General features: G+C 40.6%; 2 protein-coding genes across 7 annotated transcripts; one reads left to right on the top strand and one right to left on the bottom strand.

Annotated features, from left to right (window-relative positions):
• Window positions 1-1,211: 1,211 nt before the first annotated feature.
• LOC117192690 (protein eiger-like) lies at window positions 1,212-22,811 on the top strand. Of its 6 annotated transcripts, none has more exons than XM_033397427.1 (9): window positions 1,288-1,376; window positions 7,925-8,135; window positions 8,716-8,850; window positions 11,169-11,294; window positions 21,299-21,615; window positions 21,674-21,772; window positions 21,830-21,906; window positions 22,009-22,104; window positions 22,162-22,811. In XM_033397427.1, the coding sequence occupies exons 2-9, from the start codon at window positions 7,968-7,970 to the stop codon at window positions 22,530-22,532; spliced, it is 1,389 nt and encodes a 462-aa protein (XP_033253318.1). In that variant the 5' UTR covers window positions 1,288-1,376; window positions 7,925-7,967; the 3' UTR covers window positions 22,533-22,811. The 6 variants fall into 6 exon arrangements, with proteins under 6 accessions (XP_033253317.1, XP_033253321.1, XP_033253318.1 ...); XM_033397424.1 differs by having other exon boundaries at window positions 21,991-22,104; XM_033397426.1 differs by lacking the exon at window positions 7,925-8,135 and having other exon boundaries at window positions 1,212-1,376; window positions 21,991-22,104.
• On the bottom strand, window positions 5,588-7,696 carry LOC117192693. The gene is made up of 2 exons (XM_033397432.1): window positions 7,530-7,696; window positions 5,588-7,469 (listed from the first exon to the last, which is right to left on the bottom strand). The coding sequence occupies exon 2, from the start codon at window positions 6,968-6,970 to the stop codon at window positions 5,819-5,821; it is 1,152 nt and encodes a 383-aa protein (XP_033253323.1). The 5' UTR covers window positions 6,971-7,469; window positions 7,530-7,696; the 3' UTR covers window positions 5,588-5,818.
• Window positions 22,812-23,151: the final 340 nt, after the last annotated feature.

Genomic DNA, 23,151 nt, shown 5'->3' with positions numbered 1-23,151 from the left:
GCTAACACAGAAATTCATTTCAAGCATCGCTGGAGTCTCATAAATTTCGCGCTATAAATGTCTGCAAATAAAGAATCTACTATATGCCCAAGAATTGTAAAATGCTTAAGCTGAGTGGCGCAGACCGGGAGGGAGGGATGAAGCAATTAAGTGAAACGAATGAAATACTTTTGTACGATATACATTCGTATTTATGTACATACATATGCAACGTCAATTACGACATTGACTTTGAAAAGTGCGCCTTGAGATCTCGGCTCTCCGGCTCTTGTCTGGGGACTCGAGTCTCGGGTTAAGTGGTGTGTCTTGGTACATCAACAGAAGAAAGCCGGACCGGAAGCGAGTGCCCGGGCAGACTGTTATGTTGCATATAGCGTGGCACATTATCCTACCTAAAACCTGTCCCTACCTGTCGTCGCCGTCAATTCAAAACTAATTAGCTGGCAAGCGACGGACATTCGCATCCTATATAAGTACATATGTACATATCTATGCGGAAAAGGGAGATTTATGATATGGCCATTTTGGCAGCCGGACAGACAGATTGTCGAGACGGTACGGTAGCAGATCAGCATTAGTTTTATGGTTTCCCCAGCTATAATTAGAATCGGTATTGGGGGAAATTCGTCAACCTAGTCGCCGTTGTGGTCGCCTCGGGGGAGCTGATAAGCCGCCGGACTGCTCTAAGTAATAATAAATTCGATTTTTATGAAATGCTAAAAGTTCATACGGGCTATCAGCTTATCGGCTCGAGCCCTGGTTCAAAATCCAATTAGTTGCGTTTCGGGGATCTGTCTAATGTGGAATATGTCACTAGCAAGAAACACCAAACATATTCCGGGGGATGTGATGTGTGTGGCCGAAGCACTTAGAGTGGTGCAGATTTCAATGGTATATAAACTTTAGCAACCCCCTTAAAACGCTGAGCAAAACCTAGGGGGAGGTTTGAACAAAAACAGAAAGCAATAAACGACAGAGGGCACAAAAAACTGCGCAAAAGTCAAAGAGGCTTTTGTGCTGTCGATCGGCCATATGGAATATTGCATCGCCCGTGGCGATGCTGGCCAAAATGATTACACTACTGAAAGTAAATGGCGCATGCGCCCCTAAGTAAGCACCGCTCCGCATCCTCACCCACCAGGCAGAGAGTACGAAACGGAGACGTCCAGCGAGCGACTGCGACTCGCTGTCTCCCTCTCTTCTTGCATGCTCAGACCTGAGCGATCATGTCTTGCTGTGCCCACATCGTTCAGATTCATTCGACTCGTCGACAGAAGCAGTCGCGTCAACCGTCAAACCGATTGCAAAGAGCGCGTGCGTGCGTGAACCGTTTCACGGACGGAACAGAGGCCCTGGCTTCCAGTAGCTACTCTTCCGTTAGTTTACCAAGATTTTTGTGGGCCATAACTCTGTGCCGTGCCAAGGGGCAAAAAGCTAAAAATAAGTGCAACCTGTCTCTCTGCCTTTATCGGAAAACTGATAAAAAAAATACCAGCAAGTTGGGAGAACACACATTATCTCTATGTCTATAGGGCAAAACTCGTTTCGAGAAGCTCTTGTGCAAATTGCCAATCAATTATATGTAAAGAAGGAAAAGGCAGCAAGCAACCAGCAAAGAAAATATATGTACATACATACTATATTGTGTGTACATACGAGTTCGCTTCTAGGGAAAAGTGTCTAAGGGCATTGTTGAGTCCAGGAACGTGAGAATTGCGGATAAAACACAATAGCTTATCTTCATAGGTACTTAAACGTTGGTTGCGTTTTATTTCCTATTTGCAAAAGGAGGTTAATACATTTTATTCTTATATGTAGGTAATATATCTACGCACGCTTCGTCTTTTCTCCCCGCTCTTTCTTCGACTGCTCAAACTAATGTGACCTTCTTGTCTTTTCATAGTGTGGCCATTTTTCTTCTCTCTTTTTTCTTTATGTAGGGTATCTGTGCCCTTGCTTAAAACTATGTATATACAAGCTAATTTTTCTCGACAACATCCCCACCACCGTGAATCAAGCACGCTCGTGATTCACAATATGTCTAGCTTTGCCAGCATACAGGTTGGGCGGTGTAGAACTCCAGCCGTCGTCTTTACAGTGGCTGAGCGAACCTGTCCGTCGCGTCCAGGCGTGACTGCTAGAATAACTCCCTTTTTCCATTGAGATCGATGAAGATTCTTATCACAGATAAGAACAATGTCCATTTCAGCGAGTGGTGGCATTGGGTGATGCCACTTTGTCCGTCTGCATAGGTCTGGTAGGTACTCATTGAGCCACTTGTTCCAAAATGAGTGTGAGATCTGCTGAGCGATGCGCCATTCCTTTCGAGTTGGCTGGTACTTCTCCTCTTGTGGATGTGGTGTCTGGCTAGAATTGGGAGAACCTAAAAGAAAGTGATTAGGGGTTATCGGATCGTCTGTGGGGTTATCCAGAGCAATGTGTGTAAGCGGTCTGGAATTTACTATGTTTTCAGCGTTACACATTAGGCTATACAGTATGTCTTCTTTCAGGTTTTTGTCATGCAGCGCGTGTCCTATGGCCCTCTTCACACTGCGTACCAATCTTTCCCAGCACACACCTGCATGGGGGTTTAGCGGGCAATTAAACAGCCATTCGATCTGCTTGGATGACAGCTCGTTCGCTATTCTAATGTGATCGAGGTCCTGTAATTTTCTTTTCAATTCACGCTCAGCTCCCACCAAATTGGTACCATTGTCAGATCGGATTCTTACTGGTCTTCCGCGCCGCCCCATGAAGTTATGCAATACTCGAAGACACGTATCTGTCCCTGGCAATTTCCAAATGAATTGCTCTTATTGTAAGGCATATCCAGCGTTTCTCGGTACTCCTTCCTCTTACAACCAGAAACGGTCCCATATAGTCGATTCCAACATATGAGAATGGGCGTACGTACGGAGAGCGGCTGTCCTTAGGAAGTTGTCCCATTAATGGCATTTTTGGTGAAGCTCTCTGGATTTTACAAGTCATACAATTTCTAGCTGCACGGCGAACCTCCTGTCGGCAGTGTGGTATGTTGTACTTTCTGCGTATATCTGCTATAATTGTGTTTTCATTCTGGTGTTTCCATAGCTCGTGATAATGTCGCACGATCAATTTTGTAACGTGATGCCCTTGGGGCATTAATATTGGACGCCTGGTTTCTCTCCAACCGAACATGCGTTATTAATACGCCCATTCATGCGGATCACTCCTCTTCCGTCTATGATCGGAGAAAACTTCCAAAGCTTGCTGTTCTTTTCGATGGACTGTCCAGTCAATAGCGCCACCCGCTCATCATGAAATGCAACATCCTGTACATTGCGGATCACTATGAGAACAGCTTCTTCAATTTCAGCTACATCAAGGTAGACTTTTCGTTTGATCTTACGATCACACATCCTGTAGACCCAAGCGACAACTCGCATCAGCCTTGTAAATGAAGAGAACCTTTCCAGCAACTCCCTGAATACGATATTGACAGATCCATCTGAAAACATCTCATTGATTGATAACGTAAACTTGCTTCTTAGTTCCAGTGCCGTGTCACCAACGCCTGAAGTTCCTAGATTCCATTGACTTGCGTCCTCTTGAAAGAGTTGAGGGCCTCTCAACGAGGAGGTTTCTCGAGTTCCAGATCTGAGTTTGGTGCCAAAGTCTGCCGGGTTATCCTTAGTAGGCACCCAATGCCAATCTTCCAACCTTGTGGCTTCAAGTATCTCGTCAATTCTGTGTCCTACATATGGCTTATATTTTCTGTGATCTGATTTAATCCATGCTAAGACAGTATTGGAGTCGGACCACATGTGGACACATTTGGGGTTGACGTCGTGACCCTCAAGAATACATTTCCTGAGATGAGTTCCTAGCACTGCCGCCTGTAGCTCGAGCCTGGGTATGGTCGATAGTTTCATTGGGGCACACTTGGTCTTTCCCATTATAAATGCGGACTTCCATCCAGATTTCGTACGTATGCCCCAGTATCCAACTACTGCATAAGATGACTCACTCGCCTCACAAAATATGTGTAGTTCAATTGGTTCCCCAAAGAACTCTTCAGCGTAACATCGGGGTATCCTTATCTTGCATGCTTGGCTTAGGCTGCGCAACCAACATTTCCATTGCTTTATATCGACCAGGACCAGGACCTTTTGATAATGCGAAGATTCATCCCTATCAAGAGTTATGGGTTCAGCTACTTGTTCGTTACCAAAAACCTTGTTGAAGAATTTCGAATTGGACACAAACTTTCTCAGTTCGAATCCTCCCTTTTTGTGAATGTCAACTATCTCCTTCACGACTCTCACAGCCGATTCTTCGGATGAAAAACAATGCACCAAATCGTCCACATAATGGTTTTTAATAATGGCATTCACCGCATCTGGATACGATTCCTTAAATTCAAGTGCGTTTCTATTTTTCACATATTGAGCAGAGGCCGGTGAACATTTGGCTCCAAAGGTCATGACCTGCATTTCATACTCCTTCATCTCGTCGCCTGGATTCTTCCTCCATAGTATGCGTTGGGCACATCGATCCTCCTTTCGTATTATGACTTGGTGGAACATTTCTGCTATGTCAGCACAGACTCCAATCGGTTTCTGTCTGAACCTCATAAGAATGTCCGTTAGGGATTGATACCCGTCGGGGCCAGTCATGAGCATGGAGTTTAACGACACTCCATCGACTTCTGCAGCCGCGTCGAAAACAATTCTCAACTTGCCGGTCTTGTTAGGATTTAAGACCCTAAAATGAGGCAGGAACCATTCTTTTTTCTTGTCCACTTCCAGTTCATTGCTTGTGATATGCCGAATGTATGACTTTTCTTCGTATGCTTCCATCAGGTCGCAGTATTTTGTGTGGTACTCTGGATCATGTATAAATTTTCTTTCCAAAGACAATTGTCTCTTTATTGCCATTTTCTTGCTGTCAGGCAAGACGACGTCATCCACTTTCCATAGTAATCCCGTTTCAAAACGGTCACCAATACGTTTTGTCGTGGTTGATAGCAATCGGTTCGATCTCTCAGTTTCTCGACCTTCTACGTGGTTTTTCACAATCCGCACATCCATTTCCGAATTCGTGATGTAGTCTCGCACCAACTGTTCAATGTGCTCGTCATTGTGTTTAACCAGATGTACGGCCTTTACATTACTCATGGGTCCTGATTCTCCGCGACATTTTCCATACGCAACCCATCCCAGATTGGTTAATGCAATGGCTGGCCCAACGTATCCCATAGATCTCATTTGCTTTGGAGCTATCAAATGTAGGTTATCTAGTCCGATTAGTATTTCAGGTCTAGCATTTCTATAGCCTTTCACAGGAATACTCTTTATGTGTGGGTATTGCGAACTTAGCTCAGACATGTTTACGGATTGCTTCGGCAGCCGTAAATCCTTAATAGTCCTTACTCCGTTTAGTGCATAGACCTTGCCTCCACGTTCATCAGATATTCCAATATTAAATCGGCTGACCAATTCCGTTGATGTCTTTTCTCCAAACCATTGCAATGTCAGACTTTCTTTGGGCCCATGTAATCCTAACTCGTCTGCCAGGCTTTCATTTAGAAACGTTACTGCAGAACCTTCATCCAAAAAGGCGTGGCACCTCACTATTTTATTTTTAGCATGAAGATTAACAGGCAATATCTTAAGCAAAATCATTGAGCTAGCCTCATGCGTTGCTGTTCCTGTGAACTTTACTTCCTCGCCTGGTTGATTAACTGATTCTGCATGGAGCAAACGGTGAATGCGTTTGGCACATCCATCAAGTCCACATTGGTGATGTCGTCTACATTTTTGACTACGATGGCCGTACTTTAGCAATTGAAGCATAATTTTCTTTCCCTTACATGCTGCCATTTTTTTTCAAGTTCTAACTGGGCAAATGAGTTACAATTTTCCAAGTCGTGTTTCCCATTGCATGCGGAGCACGCCTTCATGGTTACAAGTCCGATGTCGTTTGCATGGAATAGTCTCGACTTTTCCTTCTTTGGCTTGAACGTCGCCTGATCGTCAACCAATCCTGCGTCTTGCACTTCTTCGGCCAATCCCTGAAGCCATAGAATTAAATGACTGATCGATTTTTCATCTCCTAGTTGCTTGGAATGGCGTGCCCACTCCAGTCTCTGTTGCACTGGCAACTTTAAGATTAACTCCTCCATTAATGTTGGGTTTTTTAACTGCTGATGTGCGTTAGTTGCTTCTAAGAATGAAGCCAAGTTTTGTACCTTCATTTTGAACTCTACTAATTGTTCCAATCTCCCTTCGCGAATGCTCGGAAATTCTCTAACGCGACTAATCTGGCTTTTTACGAGTTTCTCCGGTCTACCAAAATTTTGTTTAAGGGTCTCTAAAATATTTGAAACGTTAGAACTGTGAATAAGCAAACATTCAACGGTCTCCCTAGCCTTGCCCTTTATTGCCTTTTGGAGGCGTAACAAATTTTGCCGGTCACTGTATCCGTACTCTGCAGTGGTCATAGTGAAAACTTCGTTGAACATTGGCCACTCTTCGGGAGCACCATTAAACTCCGGTAGATCGTACAATTTTCTTTGCGTTTCCTGAGAAGGAACCGGTTGCCTTGGTGATGAGACTGCGTCTGATATCACTGAGGGCTCAGCCGTGGTTGATTGTGGTCCTGGCTCGCCATTTGTCCTTCCACTAATACCAAGGGATCGCAGAAGTATATTAGTTTTTTCCATTTGAATTTGATTCATCCGCAGAACTGCCATTTGGAACTGCTGCATTTGCATTGCATTGGCCCGCTGACTTTCTTGCATTTGGCGCCACATCTCCATCATAAAGTTAACAACGACATGTGATTGGGCTTCTTTTGATGTGCCGGCCCCGGCCCCCTCCATATTTGAGGCTTCACCTTGCGCGGATTCTCTTTCCACTTTTCCCATCTCAACGTTGTCCTCGTCCATTTCATCCGTTGCCCTTAATTTGCTCATTGCTCTGGTAATCATCACCCGCAGACTAACCTTTCCCCAAATCAACAATCAAATTGGCACTTACCAAACAAACCACAGTCCAGAAATTTTCACTCGATTTCATCAGCCAAGTGCGCACTCAAGCCTCTAGTTGCTGGCCCGCAAGAACTTCGTTGGTTAGAGCGAGATGGCAGTATGTGCACGATCTCGCATACATATGTACATATAAATGTGCGCTTTTTTCAGCTGCCTGACGTGCGCACCCACGTTGGCCTCCGTGTTCTGCAATGTTTATTATCCACCCACGAGCGAGATGACCGTCTCCTTGTGGGTTCCGTCGCTTCTCCAATGTCCAGTATACTTCAGTGCTTGCACCACGAGTCTCTGCCCGTCTTCATATAAACTCCAAGAACTCTAGCGTCATTGGCTTCCAAGAAGCGAAATAAAAGATGTTGAGTCCAGGAACGTGAGAATTGCGGATAAAACACAATCGCTTATCTTCATAGGTACTTAAACGTTGGTTGCGTTTTATTTCCTATTTGCAAAAGAAGGTTAATACATTTTATTCTTATATGTAGGTAATATATCTACGCACGCTTCGTCTTTTCTCCCCGCTCTTTCTTCGACTGCTCAAACTAATGTGACCTTCTTGTCTTTTCATAGTGTGGCCATTTTTCTTCTCTCTTTTTTCTTTATGTAGGGTATCTGTGCCCTTGCTTAAAACTAAGTATATACAAGCTAATTTTTCTCGACAACAGGCATCTCGCATCCCAAGTGGTTTATCTTGATGTCAAAGCTTATCTCGCTTAGCCTCGAGAGCTCTCTGTGAGGGTGTTCGTTCCGGGAGTGTGTTTTGTGTCTTTGTGTGTTTGTGCTGTGTTCAGTGAGTGCGAGGGAGAGTCCATACAGCAGCAGCCGAGTGGACCAGACAGACAGTCGTCCAAGAGCGCGCAAAATCAAATCATTTAACTGAGATTCCATCCGATATAGGGACGGCTTCCGCTTGATCAATTGTTCGTATCGTATCCCCATTATGACAGCTGAGACACTCAAGCCGTTTATAACACCAACGAGTGCCGCCGGCGGCTTCCCGGCCAAGCAATCGAGCGCCGCAAAAGCCCAGCGTAAGACGCGACAGCTCATCCCGATTGTCTTGGGTGTAGTGGGTCTGGCCCTTGTCGTTGCCATCCTCAGCTTAACGGTAAGTCTTGAAGGTACAAGAAGTGATCGATTTGATCGATCAATTGGACAGGTGTGTTGTGTGAGCAATCGGTAATCAGTGAGAATTCCCCATAGATATGAGAATTTCCCAATTCACGGGTGTACTAAAAAGCGTAGTTACATATCAATTGATTACCAATTGCAAACGAGAGTCAAATACTTTCCGAGATACCGCCTTGAACCACTTTAAACCAGTTCTCATTCCCCCCACATTTCTTGAGAAAGAGTGTTTCAGTAGCTTGTCAGTATCTAAAGCAAAATATGCAAATTGGACTTCGACTTACTACATATGTATGTATGTACATACATTTGAATCTATATAGACTCCCACCAAAATCGTTATCTAAGAATGAATATTTAACCTCTGGCACGCTTCTGCCTCTAAAGATCTTTGTCATTAAGTCTTTGTTTATGCCAATTATACATATATTTATATACATAAATTCACATAAAATGAAAATAAACAGCAAACAAAAAAACACAGAGATTATAATGCATGGCCGTCAGAGATATGAAGTCACGGTTTAGCTCTGTATAATTTGGCACCCGACTATATTTAGGTTGTTCGATGTCGATGTCGTTGTCTGATCATGGCATATCGTCACCAACAAGTCTTTGGGCCAAATCGCTTCCTAATGATCCAGCCTAATCCAAACAAGCCGCAAGACAACAGCACAGCGGATGCAGATACATATGTATGTACTCGTATACATTTATCGGATACTTTTTGTTTGTTATTGTTGTACCGATTTAGTGCGGTTCGTTTCTCGATAAAATAAATCTCTGTGTTGGCTTCATCTTCCATGGGGATGTTGGTTCATTTTGTATTCGCTGATAGCTTGCGGAACTGTTCTATAAAACTGAACAACAAATTTGCAATGCTAAAGATAAAAGACGTACGAGTATTTGGAGTTATATAACTCTGTGTGGGCGCTGCAGTTTTTAGTTGTGTACAGGCAGACTGCTCCCCTCCCCCAACTACTCGTTGACCCACTCAACTTTGGCTTAAGGGAACGGAAATCGTACAATTGTCAATTGGCTTTTGAATGATTGGATTTACTTTGGCTTCGGTTTGACGTGAGCCACAAACTAGGGTTTTCTTCATAAATCTTTGTTAAGATTTTCCAATTCAATTATATGCCCCTTCCCACATCCTGACCAGCGACCAGCGACCAACGACTGACCCTCATCAGGGCCCCGTGAAAGTGACAAACTGCAGGCGCTACAATCGATCTATAGATAAGCCCTAATGGAAAGTGGTTCACTGGAATCCGCTCTGGGCGTTGGGTTCCAAGCTCGCGAGCGAAACAAGTTTCTTGGGCCGATGTACTGTCCATAATTTATACAAGAATGCAGTACAAGTTTTATTTTCATTTTTTATTTTTATTTTTTTTGTCCATGCCTTATTGTACCGTACAGTGGCTCAAGTTGAGCCATTCTTTTTTATACCCGATACTCAAAATGAGTATTGGGGTATATTAGATTTGTGGTAAAAGTGGATGTGTGTAACGTCCAGAAGGAATCGTTTCCGACCCCATAAAGTATATATATTCTTGATCAGCATCAATAGCCGAGTCGATTGAGCCCTGTCTGTCTGTCCGTCCGTCCGTCTGTCCGTCTGTCCGTCCCCTTCAGCGCCAGGTGCTCAAAGACTATAAGAGCTAGAGCAACGATGTTTTGGATCCAGACTTCTGTGATATGTCACTGCTACAAAAATATTTCAAAACTTCGCTCCGCCCACTTCCGCCCCAACAAAGGACGAAAATCTGTGGCATCCACAATTTTAAAGATATGAGAAAACCAAAAACGTAGAATTGTAGAGAATGACCATATCTTTAAGACTGCGGAATCGCAGTATATCGTATTATTATTATAGCCAGCATCAAGAAAACAATTTCATTTTTTCTCGCCCTGTCTGTCTCTAACACACACGTAGCATAGGCGGCTTTGCTTAGAGTAAAACATTAGCGCCTAGATCTCAGAGACTACAAAAGCTAGAGCAACCAAATTTGGTATCCACACTCCTAATATATCGGACCGAGACGAGTTTGTTTCAAAATTTCGCCACACCCCTTTCCGCCCACGCAAAGGACGAAAATCTGGGGATATTCAAAAATCTCAGAGACTATTAAGGCTAGAGTAACCAAATTTGGTATCCGCACTCCTGTTAGATCTTACTATAAAACTTGTATCTCAAAATTTCGCCCCACCCCCTTCCGCCCACACAAAGGACGAAAATCTGTTGCATCCACAATATTGCACATTCGAGAAAACTAAAAACGCAGAATCATAGATAATGACCATATCTATCAGATTGCTGAATCTCGATCAGATCAGATCATTTTTATAGCCAATAGGAACAAATCAATTTGCAGTGGCTACGCAGCGCCCGACGTCACGCTCAGACTGATTTTCTGTCTCTCTCGCACGCACTCTTTGTCGTGTCGTTTAATATTAGCGGCGTCTGCAGGAGGAGAGCCATACTGACTTAGTATCGGGTATAACCGTAGAGTTGCGGTGTCCGCAGCAACTCACAACGTTCCCCCTCGTTTCCATTTCGGATGTCGCAGTCGAAATACGAGAAATACAATTTATACATTCGAGTATACATATGTACGTGGATGTACTCGTACGTACGTACGTATGTATTCTTTTGTGGCTGCTTCTCGCCCCGAATGTTAATGATCCATTAAAAAGATTATGTGCCTGAGTGGCAATGTGTCGGTACCTCGACGTTTCTTTATGAAATCTCCCGCTCTCTCTCCCTCTGTCTCTGCCTGTCCATCAGTGGGCCTCTGCCTCTGCCTCTATCTGTTTGTTCAGTTATTTCCGTTTGTTTTTTGTGGGTGTCAAAAGTTCGGATGTTGGGTGTTATATGATGTGTTGGGCTTTGGCCCCATCTATCGACCATAATTGAAGCCCATTCAATTAATTGCAAAAGTGCTAAAGATAACACCAAAGTGTTTAATAGATCAGTCCCCTAATACACATTGTATTCTTCTTGTTCTTTCAGATCTGGCAGTCTTCGCGTCTCACACATTTGGACAAGGAGCTGCAAAGTCTTAAGCGGGTCGTCAGCAGTCTCCAGCAGCGTTTGGGCATACAATATCTGGACGAACTCGACGATTTCCAAAAGGAGGTGAGTCCATATATAACTTAATTATTCAGGAAGCGATTTCTGCTGATTCTGTGGTAAACCCGCTTTTTTTGAATTGCTTACCAAGTCCGAAATTGTGGGTCATAATATTGTTGTTTTCTGTGGACCGATGCCCCCTAATTGGCTGGAGAAGGCGGTATATTGGACTGGAGAAGGTGTCAGCCATTTTAATGGGAATTCTTCATAGATTATATATAGAAGCGGTTCCAGAGTAGGGTACAACTTAGTCGAATAGATTCGACATTTGTTTCATCTCTTTCGAAAGTATGCCTCAGATATATGTGGAAATAGCGTGGCACACACATACTCGTATTTATAGAAATGCCTGCTGAAATTAAAATATATTCTCAAAGAATTTTCCATCTTTTTGCTGTCCCGCTTTTAATTAATGTTTTACGAATGCAAAAACAAAAAAGAGCCGGTGACGAATAGTGATAGATTATTTGAATATTTACAAGTAATGTGAACAAAAAGAACACTCAATTAACTATGAGATACATTCGGTGACGATGAAGCGCCAGCCGGTCGGTCACAGGAAATTTATGGGCTACAAAGCACACCAGTGACATGGGGCAAAAGCCCCAATAATTCTCTATCTAAATACGAGTATATGTATAATATTATGTAGATGTATCCGTTCAAGGCAAGGGTTTGCTATTGGTTTTATGTGCTTGCAGCCAAAAGTGACGATTGATCTGATCTCATCAAATGGCCTAATGGCCAGAGATCGTTTTAAGATTTATTTATATTTTTATGTTCGGAAATTGGTGTTGGGGTTAAGCATCTGTGCAAGTTAACGTACCCAATTCTATTGAGCTCTTATACGAGTTGTAAACAATCTTTGGCTTTCCAAAACGAAAACAATTTCAATCTTGGGCCTCCGCCTAATTGATTTCTAAGATGTACAATCTCAAGGGCTCCCGCCGCAATCCCAATCTTTGACACTCGCCTAAATGGAAAACCAATGTTTGCCCACACCCGGCTTCTCATAAACAATCTCACTCCCGGCTTTCTGCAGATCCTGCACCTTAGGCATTTTACAGTTCTCTCTTTGGATGACGAAATCCAATACTCGGGATGGCGAAATCAATTGAAATGTTTATAGAAAAACTATTCCCGAAAGGGATCAACGATGCAAAGATCAGAAAGTTCAAGTCAGTCTTGATCCAGAAGCGACACCGCAAAGTCGAGCTAAAAATTAAGATCGCGCAAACCCTTTGCCCGGAATCCTTTGTGACCCTCTACTTAAATCTATATCAGTGAAGTTAGAAGTAAAATAAAAACGTTTTAAAAACACAATCCGCTACCGCAGTTATTTAATTGGCGCCCAACGTGGGGCGACGTTGTATAAAAAGCACCGAATAATAAAAGTGTTGCGTCGTGCCGAAACCCGAAGGACAATTAATTAATGGAATAAATCCTTCAGATATAAAAACGCGGAGTGACTGTGAGATATAAGATACAACGAGGGGAAACGTTGTGAGTTGCTGCGTACACCGCAACTCTACAGTTATACCCGATACTAAGTCAGTATGGCTCTCCTGCGGCAGACGCCGCTAATATTGAACCACACGACAAAGAGTGCGTGCGAGAGAGACAGAAAATCAGCCTGAGCGTGACGTCGGGCGCTGCGTGGCCACTGCAAATTGATTTGTTCCTATTGGCTACAAAAATGATCCGATCTGATCCAGATTCAGCAATCTGATAGATATAGTCATTATATATGACTCTGCGTTTTTAGTTTTCTCGAATGTGCAATATTGTGGATGCAACAGATTTTCGTTCTTTGTGGGGGCTGAAGGGTGTGGGGCGAAATTCTGAGATATACGTTTTATAGTGAGATCTAACAGAAGTGCGGATACCAAATTTGGTTACTCTAGCCTTAATAGTCTCTGAGATTTGTGGGTGCCCCAGATTTTCGTCCTTTGCGGGGGCGGAAAGGGGTGTGGCGAAATTTGGACACGAAACGGTCAAGGTCAGATATCACAGGAGTGTGGATACCAAATTTGGTTGCTCTGGCTCTTATAGGTTCTGAGATCCTTGAACTCATATTTTGCAATTGGCAAAGCCGACCATGAAACCTGTGTGTTAGAGAGAGACAGAGCGAGAAAGAATGAAATTGTTTTCTTGATTCTGGCTATAATAATTATACGATCTGGTTGAGATTTTACACTCTAGAACATATAGTCATCCTCTACGATTCTGCATTTTTGGTTTTATCGTATCTTTAAAAATGTGGATGCCACAGATTTTCGTTCTTTGTGGGGGCGGAAGTGGGCGGGGCAAAGTTTTGAAATATTTTTGTAGCAGTGACATATCACAGAAGTCTGGATCCAAAACATCGTTGCTCTAGCTCTTATAGTCTTTGAGCACTAGGCGCTGAAGGGGACGGACGGACGGACGGACAGACGGACGGACGGACGGGCGGACGGACGGACGGACGGACGGACAGACGGACAGACAGACAGGGCTCAATCGACACAGCTATTGATGCTGATCAAGAATATATATACTTTATGGGGTCGGAAACGATTCCTTCTGGACGTTACACACATCCACTTTTACCACAAATCTAATATACCCCAATACTCATTTTGAGTATCGGGTATAAAAAGTGAGATAAAAAAGAAACAAACCGGAGCTTAGGGTGTACAAAAATAAATACAATATACAATACAAATACAAATACAAATACAATACAAAATACAAATGAATACAAAAGCTAATCAAGACAATTCAAAAATACAAAAAAACCAAAAAAACCAAAGTTTTTAAACAAAACCAACCAAACCAAAACACAAAGAAAGTGAAACTATCAGCTAAACCAAAGAAGGAAGACCCCCAGAAGACCCAGTTAAACAAAGAAATTTAAGAAGGAAGACCCGTTCGAAGACCTGTCAGCCAAATCAAGAAGGAAGACCCGTTCGAAGATCTGTCAGCCAAACTAAGAAGGACGACCCCTACCGGATAGTCCGTGAGCAAAAGTTGTATTAATAAATATATAAGTTCAATTAGGTTATATTAGATTATAAAAACAAACATATAAGAAAAATTTAAGGTGGATCAACTAACTTTAGATTTTGAAAAACTAAAAATGATTAACTCACAAACAAGGACCGATCTCACTGCAGATCTGGTCAAACAATTGATAGCACTTCAAATTTCACAAGTACAGGAGCAAATTGTAAATTTAAAACAACAAATAGAAACTAAATCCGATCAGGTATCAGATTATCAGGCAGAAGCAATAGACGAGACAATAAAAGAGGACACCACATTAAAGGTAATAGAATCCCTACCAATTTTCAATGGTGGATTAAACCAATACGTAGGATGTATGGAAGCTGCAGAAACTGCAGTGAAGTTATATAAGAAAGGAAGTAAGCAATATTATATTGCCTTAACAATTTTGAGAAACAAAATAACAGGACCAGAACATGACGCACTGACCAACCACGGGACATTTTTAAATTTTGATGCCATACTTTCACGACTTGACTTTGTTTACAGTGACAAGAGACCAATTTACATAATAGAACAGGAGTTAAGCGTTCTCCGACAAGGCAACCTTTCAATAATAGATTTCTATAACGAGGTTAACAAGAAAATGACCTTGTTAATAAATAAGACAATAATGACTCACGGAAAGGACAGTGAAATCACGAAAGAATCAAATAAGAAAATTAGAGACAATGCCTTACGCATTTTTGTCACTGGTCTAAACGGCGGCATTGCAGAAATCCTATTTTCATTGAAACCCCAGATTTACCGAATGCTTTGGCAAAGGTACAGGAATTGCAATCAAATAACATTCGGGCCCAATTTGCCTACCAATTCAGTGCCCCCAGAAATTCAGGAAATAATAACTACAATACATTAAGATTCAACCAACGACAACCTAATAGTTCACCATTCGACCAAAAAAGGGATCTTCAGAGGAATAACATGTCATGGGGACAACCCTATTTCTTGGGTAATAGACAACAAAATCAGGCCCCAGAACCAATGGATGTAGACGAATTGATACAAATCAAGAACCGACAGAACAGCAATCAATTCAGGGGAAATAATAATAATAGAAATTATCGGAAGAATACTAACGGTTATTATAGGAGAAATAATAACAATTATAACCAAGCTCAGCATTTTAGGGCAAACGTAGTACCGAATAATCAGTCTAACGAAAATCAGGCGCAGAAACGAAAGCCAAACGAAATGTCGGAACAACCGGCTAATAAAGCAATGCGGATAAATAACATTGAGGAGGACCATTTTTTAGATCAGCCCCCGAAGTAAGTCTGCCCTACTTAAAAAGAGTAGATACAAAAATAAACAGAGAATTAAAAGTTTTGATAGATACGGGAGCAACTTCCTGTTATATAAAAAAGGGAATTTACGAAAATAAAAAAGAATTATCAATTTATAAGAAAGTTGCTACAGTGAATGGGTTTTCAATAATTAAATATTTCCATAATATAACTATTTTCAACACAAAACAAGTGTTTTATGAAATAGATGGAATGGAGGCAGATTTACTAATAGGATTTAACCTATTAAAGAAAATCGGAGCTGTTATTGATACAGGAAAGGGGACTTTAAGTTATAAAGACAATGAGGAGAAACTAATATATGACGAGGTCCTTTCTTTAAACAAATTATCCTTTATAGAAGGAAAAACCATCCTTCCGTTGAAGGAATATATAATAAAAAAATATTTTGAAGAAGAAAAAGAAATGAAAAGTGATTCAGTAAAGGTAGAAGGAAGTTTATATAGCTTGGGATCAAAAAATCCTGAGCACGCCGACGAAGAATTATCCGTCAATAGTTTGGGATTCAAATATCCTGAACCCGCCGTCGTTGAATTATCCGACATCCAAAGTTTTAATAGTTTGGGATTAAAATATCCTGAGCACGCCGTCGTTGAATTATCCGACACTAAAAGTTCGAATAGTTTGGGATTAAAGAATCCTGAACACGCCGTCGTTGAATTATCCGACAATGAACAATATAAAAGTTTGGGATGCAAAAATCCTGAACGCGCCGTCGTAGAAATATCCGACATTCAAAATTATGCAAATTCTGAATTGAAAAAAATGAAATTGTATAACACAATAACCTACAAAGAGGACAATTTAGAAAATCTCAGAGAGAAAATGGTATCTATCATCGAAGAAGACCATGCCAATATAAATTTACAGTTACCGTTCAGAACGGATATAAAAGGAGAGATTAACACTGAACATGATAGACCGGTATATGGCAAGCAGTATCCATACGCTTATTCGGTTAACGATTTCGTTAATAACGAAATAAGTAAAATGTTAGATGAAGGTATAATCAGACCTAGTAAAAGCCCATATAATTCACCGGTAATAGTAGTACCAAAGAAGGGAGTAAATGAGGACGGAACTCCTAAACATAGATTAGTAATAGACTTTAAGAAACTTAATGAAAACACCATACCGGATAGATACCCTATGCAAGATCCTTCAGTAATCCTTGACAATTTAGGTAACGCAAAGTATTTCTCGGCCATTGATTTAGAGTCAGGTTTCTATCAGATTTGAATGAGGGAATCAGATATTGAAAAAACATCTTTTTGTATAAATAACGGCAAATATGAATTTCTAAGAATGCCTATGGGATTGACGAACGCTCCCAGAATTTTCCAAAGGGCAATGGACGATATACTTAGAGAACAAGTTGGGAAAACTTGTCACGTCTATATGGACGATATAATAATATTTTCAAAAACTATAGAACAACATTATAAAGATCTAATTCATATAATACAGATATTGCAAAACGCTAACATGAAAATTTCCCTAGAAAAGTCTAAATTCTTTCAATTGGAAACCAAATTTCTGGGATACATTGTTTCCCAAAATATCATTAAAACAGATCCAGACAAAATCTCCACAATACAAAACTATCCAATTCTTAAAAATATCAGAGAGCTACGTAGCTTCTTAGGACTAACAGGGTATTACAGAAAATTTGTCCGAAATTACGCTACAATTGCCAAACCATTAACAAAATATCTGAGTGGAGTAAATGGGAAAGTTTCACGAAGGGCATCCAAGAAAACATTAATACAGCTGGATGAACCAGCAATGGGAGCATTTAATAATTTAAAGGACAGTTTAATAGCACATATTGAATTAGTACAACCAGATTACAATAAAAAATGCACATTATCCACAGATGCATCGGACATAGCAATAGGTGCAGTTTTGTCGCAAGATGGGAATCCCATAACATTTATTTCTAAAACTTTAAGTAAAACCGAGCAATTATATGCTACTAATAAAAAGGAATTATTAGCTATTGTATGGGCATTATAAAATTTTCGAAATTATTTATACGGAGTGAGTGGAATTGAAATACATACAGATCACCAACCTTTGGCCTTTGCAATGTCGCAAAAAAATCCAAATGTTGAAATGAAACGTTGGTATTACTTCATAGAAAGTTTCACACCAAAAATCATTTATAAGCCAGGCTCAACTAACGTAGTAGCGGACGCTTTATCTCGGATTAAATTAAATCATATGACAGATAGTGATGTCGACCAGACAGAATCAGAATCAGACATAAATACTCAGCATTCAGCAGAGAGTAGTTTTGAAAACGTCATTCAAGAGACTAGCAAGCCTCTAAACCAATTTAAACAGCAGCTACTATTAGCGCAAGGGAGATTCACAGTTCATGAGTTAGTAAGAGTTTATGAAAATACCCGACATATTATTGAATTTGATACGGTAGACAATCTGCTAATCCTTTTAAAAGAATTTATTCAGCCTCACTTAACCACAGGAATACCCTGCAGTTTAGAAGATTTATACCTTATCCAAAATAAGCTTAAGGAAAACTTCATAAATAAATTTCTCTTCACGAGAAAGTTCCTCCAAGATGTAGTAAATTCAGAAGATAAAGCTATAATTATAGAAGAAACACATTGCAGAGCCCATAGAGGACTAGACGAAAATTACAAACAAATAACTAAGCTGTATTATTGGCCAAACCTGCACAAAAAATTAAAAGAATATATAAAAAATTTTGAGATCTGTAACAAAAACAAATATCACAGACACCCTGTAAAAATTCCAATTGGGGAAGCTCCCATTCCAGCAAAAGAAGGAGATCAATTACACTTAGACATATACTATGCCCAAAACATAACATTCATAACTTGTATAGATTCTTATTCCAAATACTTGGTGGTCAAGGAAATTCAAAGTAAATTAAACATTGAAAATAAGGTAATGGAAATTTTGCAACACTTTCCGTTAGCAACATCTTTAATGACTGACAACGAACCAAGCTTTACTTCAGCACAATTTAGATCATTCATACAAAGAAGTAACTTAACTATTTATTATGCTGATCCCAGACACAGCACCTCAAATGGTCAGGTAGAAAGGGTACATTCCACACTAACAGAAATAGCGCGGTGCATAAAGGATGAACTAAATCTAACAGATTATTCAGAAATAATAATAAGGGCGGCACTGAAATATAACCTGACGATACATTCAACGACCAATCAAATGCCATATGACATATTGTATAACAAAATAGAACACAAGCATAATCCAATATTACTTAAGGAAGCTCAGACCAAAATGCTTAAGCTACATAACAAAGATAGAGGAGAAAAAGATTATAAAATAGGAGAAGAAGTTTATGAAAAGAAATTCGGGGAAAGAAATAAACTTCAATCCCGATACAAAAAGCAGGTAGTTAAGGAAAATCGACCGAATAAAATTATAATCAACAATAGAAACAGAATAATACATAAAGATAACATCAAATATTAAATATTTTTTTTCCAGAAAATGAATGCGAATATACTAATACTGACTTTTGTTATATTGACGACTTCGGAAGTAATTGACTATACGCATAGTGACTATCTATTGCTCAAAGACGACAGAGACGTTTACACTTATGAAACATACGCTGAACTTTTCCATATTACTAATTTTAGTTTTTATAGAGAGATAATTGATAAAAAAAAAAAATTGATAAAATCAATTAATTCAGATGATGAGTGGGAAATATCAATGGACTTAAGTCTATTAAAATTAATGATTTCAGAATTAGTTCCAAAACGGAATGAAAGGGGAATAAATGAATTAGGTACCATTTGGAAATGGATAGCAGGCATGACGACTTTTTGAAAATACAAAATAAAGTAAATGAATTAACTGAAAATAATAATAAACAATTTGTAATAAATTCCAAATTTTTCAAAGAAATTGAATTGCTATCAAATTCATTAAAAAATGTGATCTTCAATGAAGAAACGATACTGAGAAAGCATCGTTTAAAATTAATAACTTTTGACCTACTAAATTTAGTTGATACCATAACCCTCTTAAAAGTAAACATTTTCAATACAACAATTTTAAATAAAAACGAAATAGAGGACATTTATAAGCATGAAAAACATCCTGTTGAACTGTCTGATCTGCTGGACATTGCAACGGTTAAAATAATTCGAAATGCTGATTTAATAATCATTTACATAAAATATCCTCAAATTAAAGATATTTGCAAGTTTTACCATGCAAGAGCCATCTCACAAAATGATGGAATGTTAGTTAAAGGTGAAAAAGTTTGTGAATGTAAGGAGAAATACTATTTAATGAATAATTTTAAAAGTGAAACTTTTAACAATTACGCACAAATAAATTTAAAGAAGACCTGTTTCACCAATTTACTTAATGGCTTTAAAGCCAACTGCACTAAAAAAAGGGAAAAAAACAAAGAAATAGACATCATTCAGGATGGTGCCATATTAGTTTCAGGCAAAAATATCGTAGACAATACTACTTTGTTAGGATCGTATCTCCTTATATTCAACAACACAATTGTAATAAATAATATAACCCACATAAACGATAAGGGTAAAATTCTAAGATATATATCGCATCATAGATATAGCGATTTTGAATTAGTTGATTATATACAATCGAATGATAAGCAATTTTCTTTTGATAATGTTAGGTAATACGGCCTTACCATTAACAACATTATTCTTAATCATTTTGATATTGATAATGTTATTTTACTTCGGCTATAAATTAACCAAATTTGTACTTATTAAATCAATAAGAATACCGTCAGAAGAAATAGTGGAAAGCAACATTCAAATACTGTCAGAAGAAATTAGAGCTCTATCAGAACTTCAAAATGTATCGGGACGAAACATTTAAGAATGGGGGGAGTTAACGTACCCAATTCTATTGAGCTCTTATACGAGTTGTAAACAATCTTTGGCTTTCCAAAACGAAAACAATTTCAATCTTGGGCCTCCGCCTAATTGATTTCTAAGATGTACAATCTCAAGGGCTCCCGCCGCAATCCCAATCTTTGACACTCGCCTAAATGGAAAACCAATGTTTGCCCACACCCGGCTTCTCATAACCAATCTCACTCCCGGCTTTCTGCAGATCCTGCACTTTAGGCATTTTACAGTTCTCTCTTTGGATGACGAAATCCAATACTCGGGATGGCGAAATCAATTGAAATGTTTATAGAAAAACTATTCCCGAAAGGGATCAACGATGCAAAGATCAGAAAGTTCAAGTCAGTCTTGATCCAGAAGCGACACCGCAAAGTCGAGCTAAAAATTAAGATCGCGCAAACCCTTTGCCCGGAATCCTTTGTGACCCTCTACTTAAATCTATATCAGTGAAGTTAGAAGTAAAATAAAAACGTTTTAAAAACACAATCCGCTACCGCAGTTATTTAATTTGCACGCAATTCTCTAGACAGTTTTTTTTTGCGTTTTTGCTTTTTTTTTTGGTTGCGCGAGGCGCCATCAATTAGAAATGATGATGAAAACAGCTGTTGGCTCTGAAAAAAGAACTCCCAAATGAATATGAGATACGTATGTATGTGCCGGGTTAGGGCCAGCTGCAGTCACGTACTTGGCCAAGTATTCTGACCCCAAATGCTGACCTACTACTCCTTTGCAGTATGAGAATGCGCTCATTGAATATCCCAACAAACTGGACGGCATCCCCGACGATGACGACGACGGCGACGGGGATGGTGATGGGGAGGATGGTGATGAGGACATAGATGCAGACGACGAAGACGGCTTTTTCATCGACCATGGGGATGAAGAAGGAGACGGGAGTCTCTATGACGAGTACGACGAACCGGAGGAAACCACGCCAGCGTCTAACACGGAGAAACCGGATGGCAACAACAGCGCCTCGTCTGCCTCTAACGATGACAACGTCTACGATGATTTTACCAACTACAACGATTCCAAAAAGAAGAATAATAGGTGAGTAACGACTCAAAGGCTTTGATTTTGAACCATTTTATTGACCGGTGTCCAACAGGAGGAAGTCTCGCTCGATTGCCGATGTGCGCAATGAGGTGCAGACAACCCAATCCAACCAAACGGAGCTGAACGAGAAGGCCAAGGAGGCCAAGGAGAGGTAAGTGCTCAGAGTCTAGAGATTAAAACGTTTAGATTTAACCCAGAGGGTTGTCAGCTCATCCTCAGGGCAGCACAACCATCGCCGCACGCTGCGTCCACGCACCAGTCGCCAGAGGGTGCTGGTCCGGAAAGGTGTGTATCCGCAAACACAATTGGCAGCGAACTGATTTCAAAAGCAAAAACTAAAACTCTATTTGCATCTCTGTTAACTTGCAGGTGAATCTCTTATTTCAGCCAAATCCACAACCAGTTCGGGCTCCCGCACCCCAGCCGCTCACTTCCATCTGAATCGCAAGGTGCCGCACCACAATGCCCCCATTCAACTGAGTTGTAAGTATCTCAGTAAGGACTCAAAGATCTCTGATGATAATCTCTGATTTTACGTAGCTCACCAGGGAGACATGTATATTGGACATGCCACAGCGGGCAGCGACAACGCGTGGCAGGAGTACTTCAGTATCACCAACGGAGTTCTGACGGCCCATCAGCCGGGACTGTATTACGTGTATGCCCAGATCTGCTACAACAACACGCAAGATCAGAACGGGTTCATTGTGTTCCACGGCCACAACGCCTTCCTACAGTGCCTGAACACGGTGCCCACGAACATGCCCCAGAAGATTCACACGTGCCACACCAGTGGACTGATCCAGCTGCGCGGGCAGGAGTCGATCCACCTGCGGGACATTCATCGCGATCGCTACGTACTGCTGAGGGACTCCAACAATCGCAGCTACTTTGGCATCATCAAATTGTAGGCTCCAATCCAGGGGGATCCACAGCGTATCCCCAGCCTCGTGGCCAGTTTAAGCTTTAGTAGTCCTGTCCCTGCGCTGGACTGGACTGCTCGTGAATACAGTCCATCGCCTGCATGGATCTAAAAGTTTGTAGATCCTTCTTAGCCTTAGTTACTCATAATCTACTCATAATCTCAAGCCGAATCATGCATAACGCAATGAAAGCACAAAGCTGAAAACCACATGAAAATCATATTTATTTTGTATATATTCGTGAATAAAAATCTAGTTCAACTTGTATCTAATTTGAATAATAATAATAATAATTTGAATTTGAATTTTAAGCCCTGCATGAAAGGGCAACCGAATTGATTCGGTGATCCGATAGAAGCAGCGATTCAGCTTTCTCATAACTTCGAATCTTTTGTCCAAAATGGTTGTGAGGGATTCGGGGTGATTCGAATCTGACTAAAGACAGGTCTCGTAATGATCGAACGCATTAAGGCTGTGATATTATGAATACTGCGGATCCCTAGTCTCTAGTCTGTTTCTCTTTTAAAATTCGATGCAGAAAATATATTTAATTGGCCACGCTCATTACAGAGGAAGTGGGTTTGGCCACCACCAGGCACCATGAGCA

Source organism: Drosophila miranda, assembly GCF_003369915.1.
Source record: "Drosophila miranda strain MSH22 chromosome Y unlocalized genomic scaffold, D.miranda_PacBio2.1 Contig_Y2_pilon, whole genome shotgun sequence".
NCBI classification, from domain to species: domain Eukaryota; kingdom Metazoa; phylum Arthropoda; class Insecta; order Diptera; family Drosophilidae; genus Drosophila; species Drosophila miranda.
The sequence above is the reverse complement of the archived record's forward strand: the minus strand, read 5'-3'. Positions and strand labels throughout refer to the sequence as shown.

What these genes read in the sequence shown, in the direction of transcription:
- LOC117192693 (XM_033397432.1), bottom strand. Translation starts at nt 6,970, where the DNA reads ATGATTACCAGAGCAATGAGCAAATTAAGGGCAACGGATGAAATGGAC.
- LOC117192690 (XM_033397424.1), top strand. Translation starts at nt 7,968, where the DNA reads ATGACAGCTGAGACACTCAAGCCGTTTATAACACCAACGAGTGCCGCC. An exon ending in TCCAAAAAGAAGAATAATAG is followed by an intron (nt 21,616 to 21,673) that starts GTGAGTAACGAC and finishes GGTGTCCAACAG; the next exon opens with GAGGAAGTCTCGCTCGATTG. An exon ending in GAGGGTGCTGGTCCGGAAAG is followed by an intron (nt 21,907 to 21,990) that starts GTGTGTATCCGC and finishes GTTAACTTGCAG; the next exon opens with GTGAATCTCTTATTTCAGCC.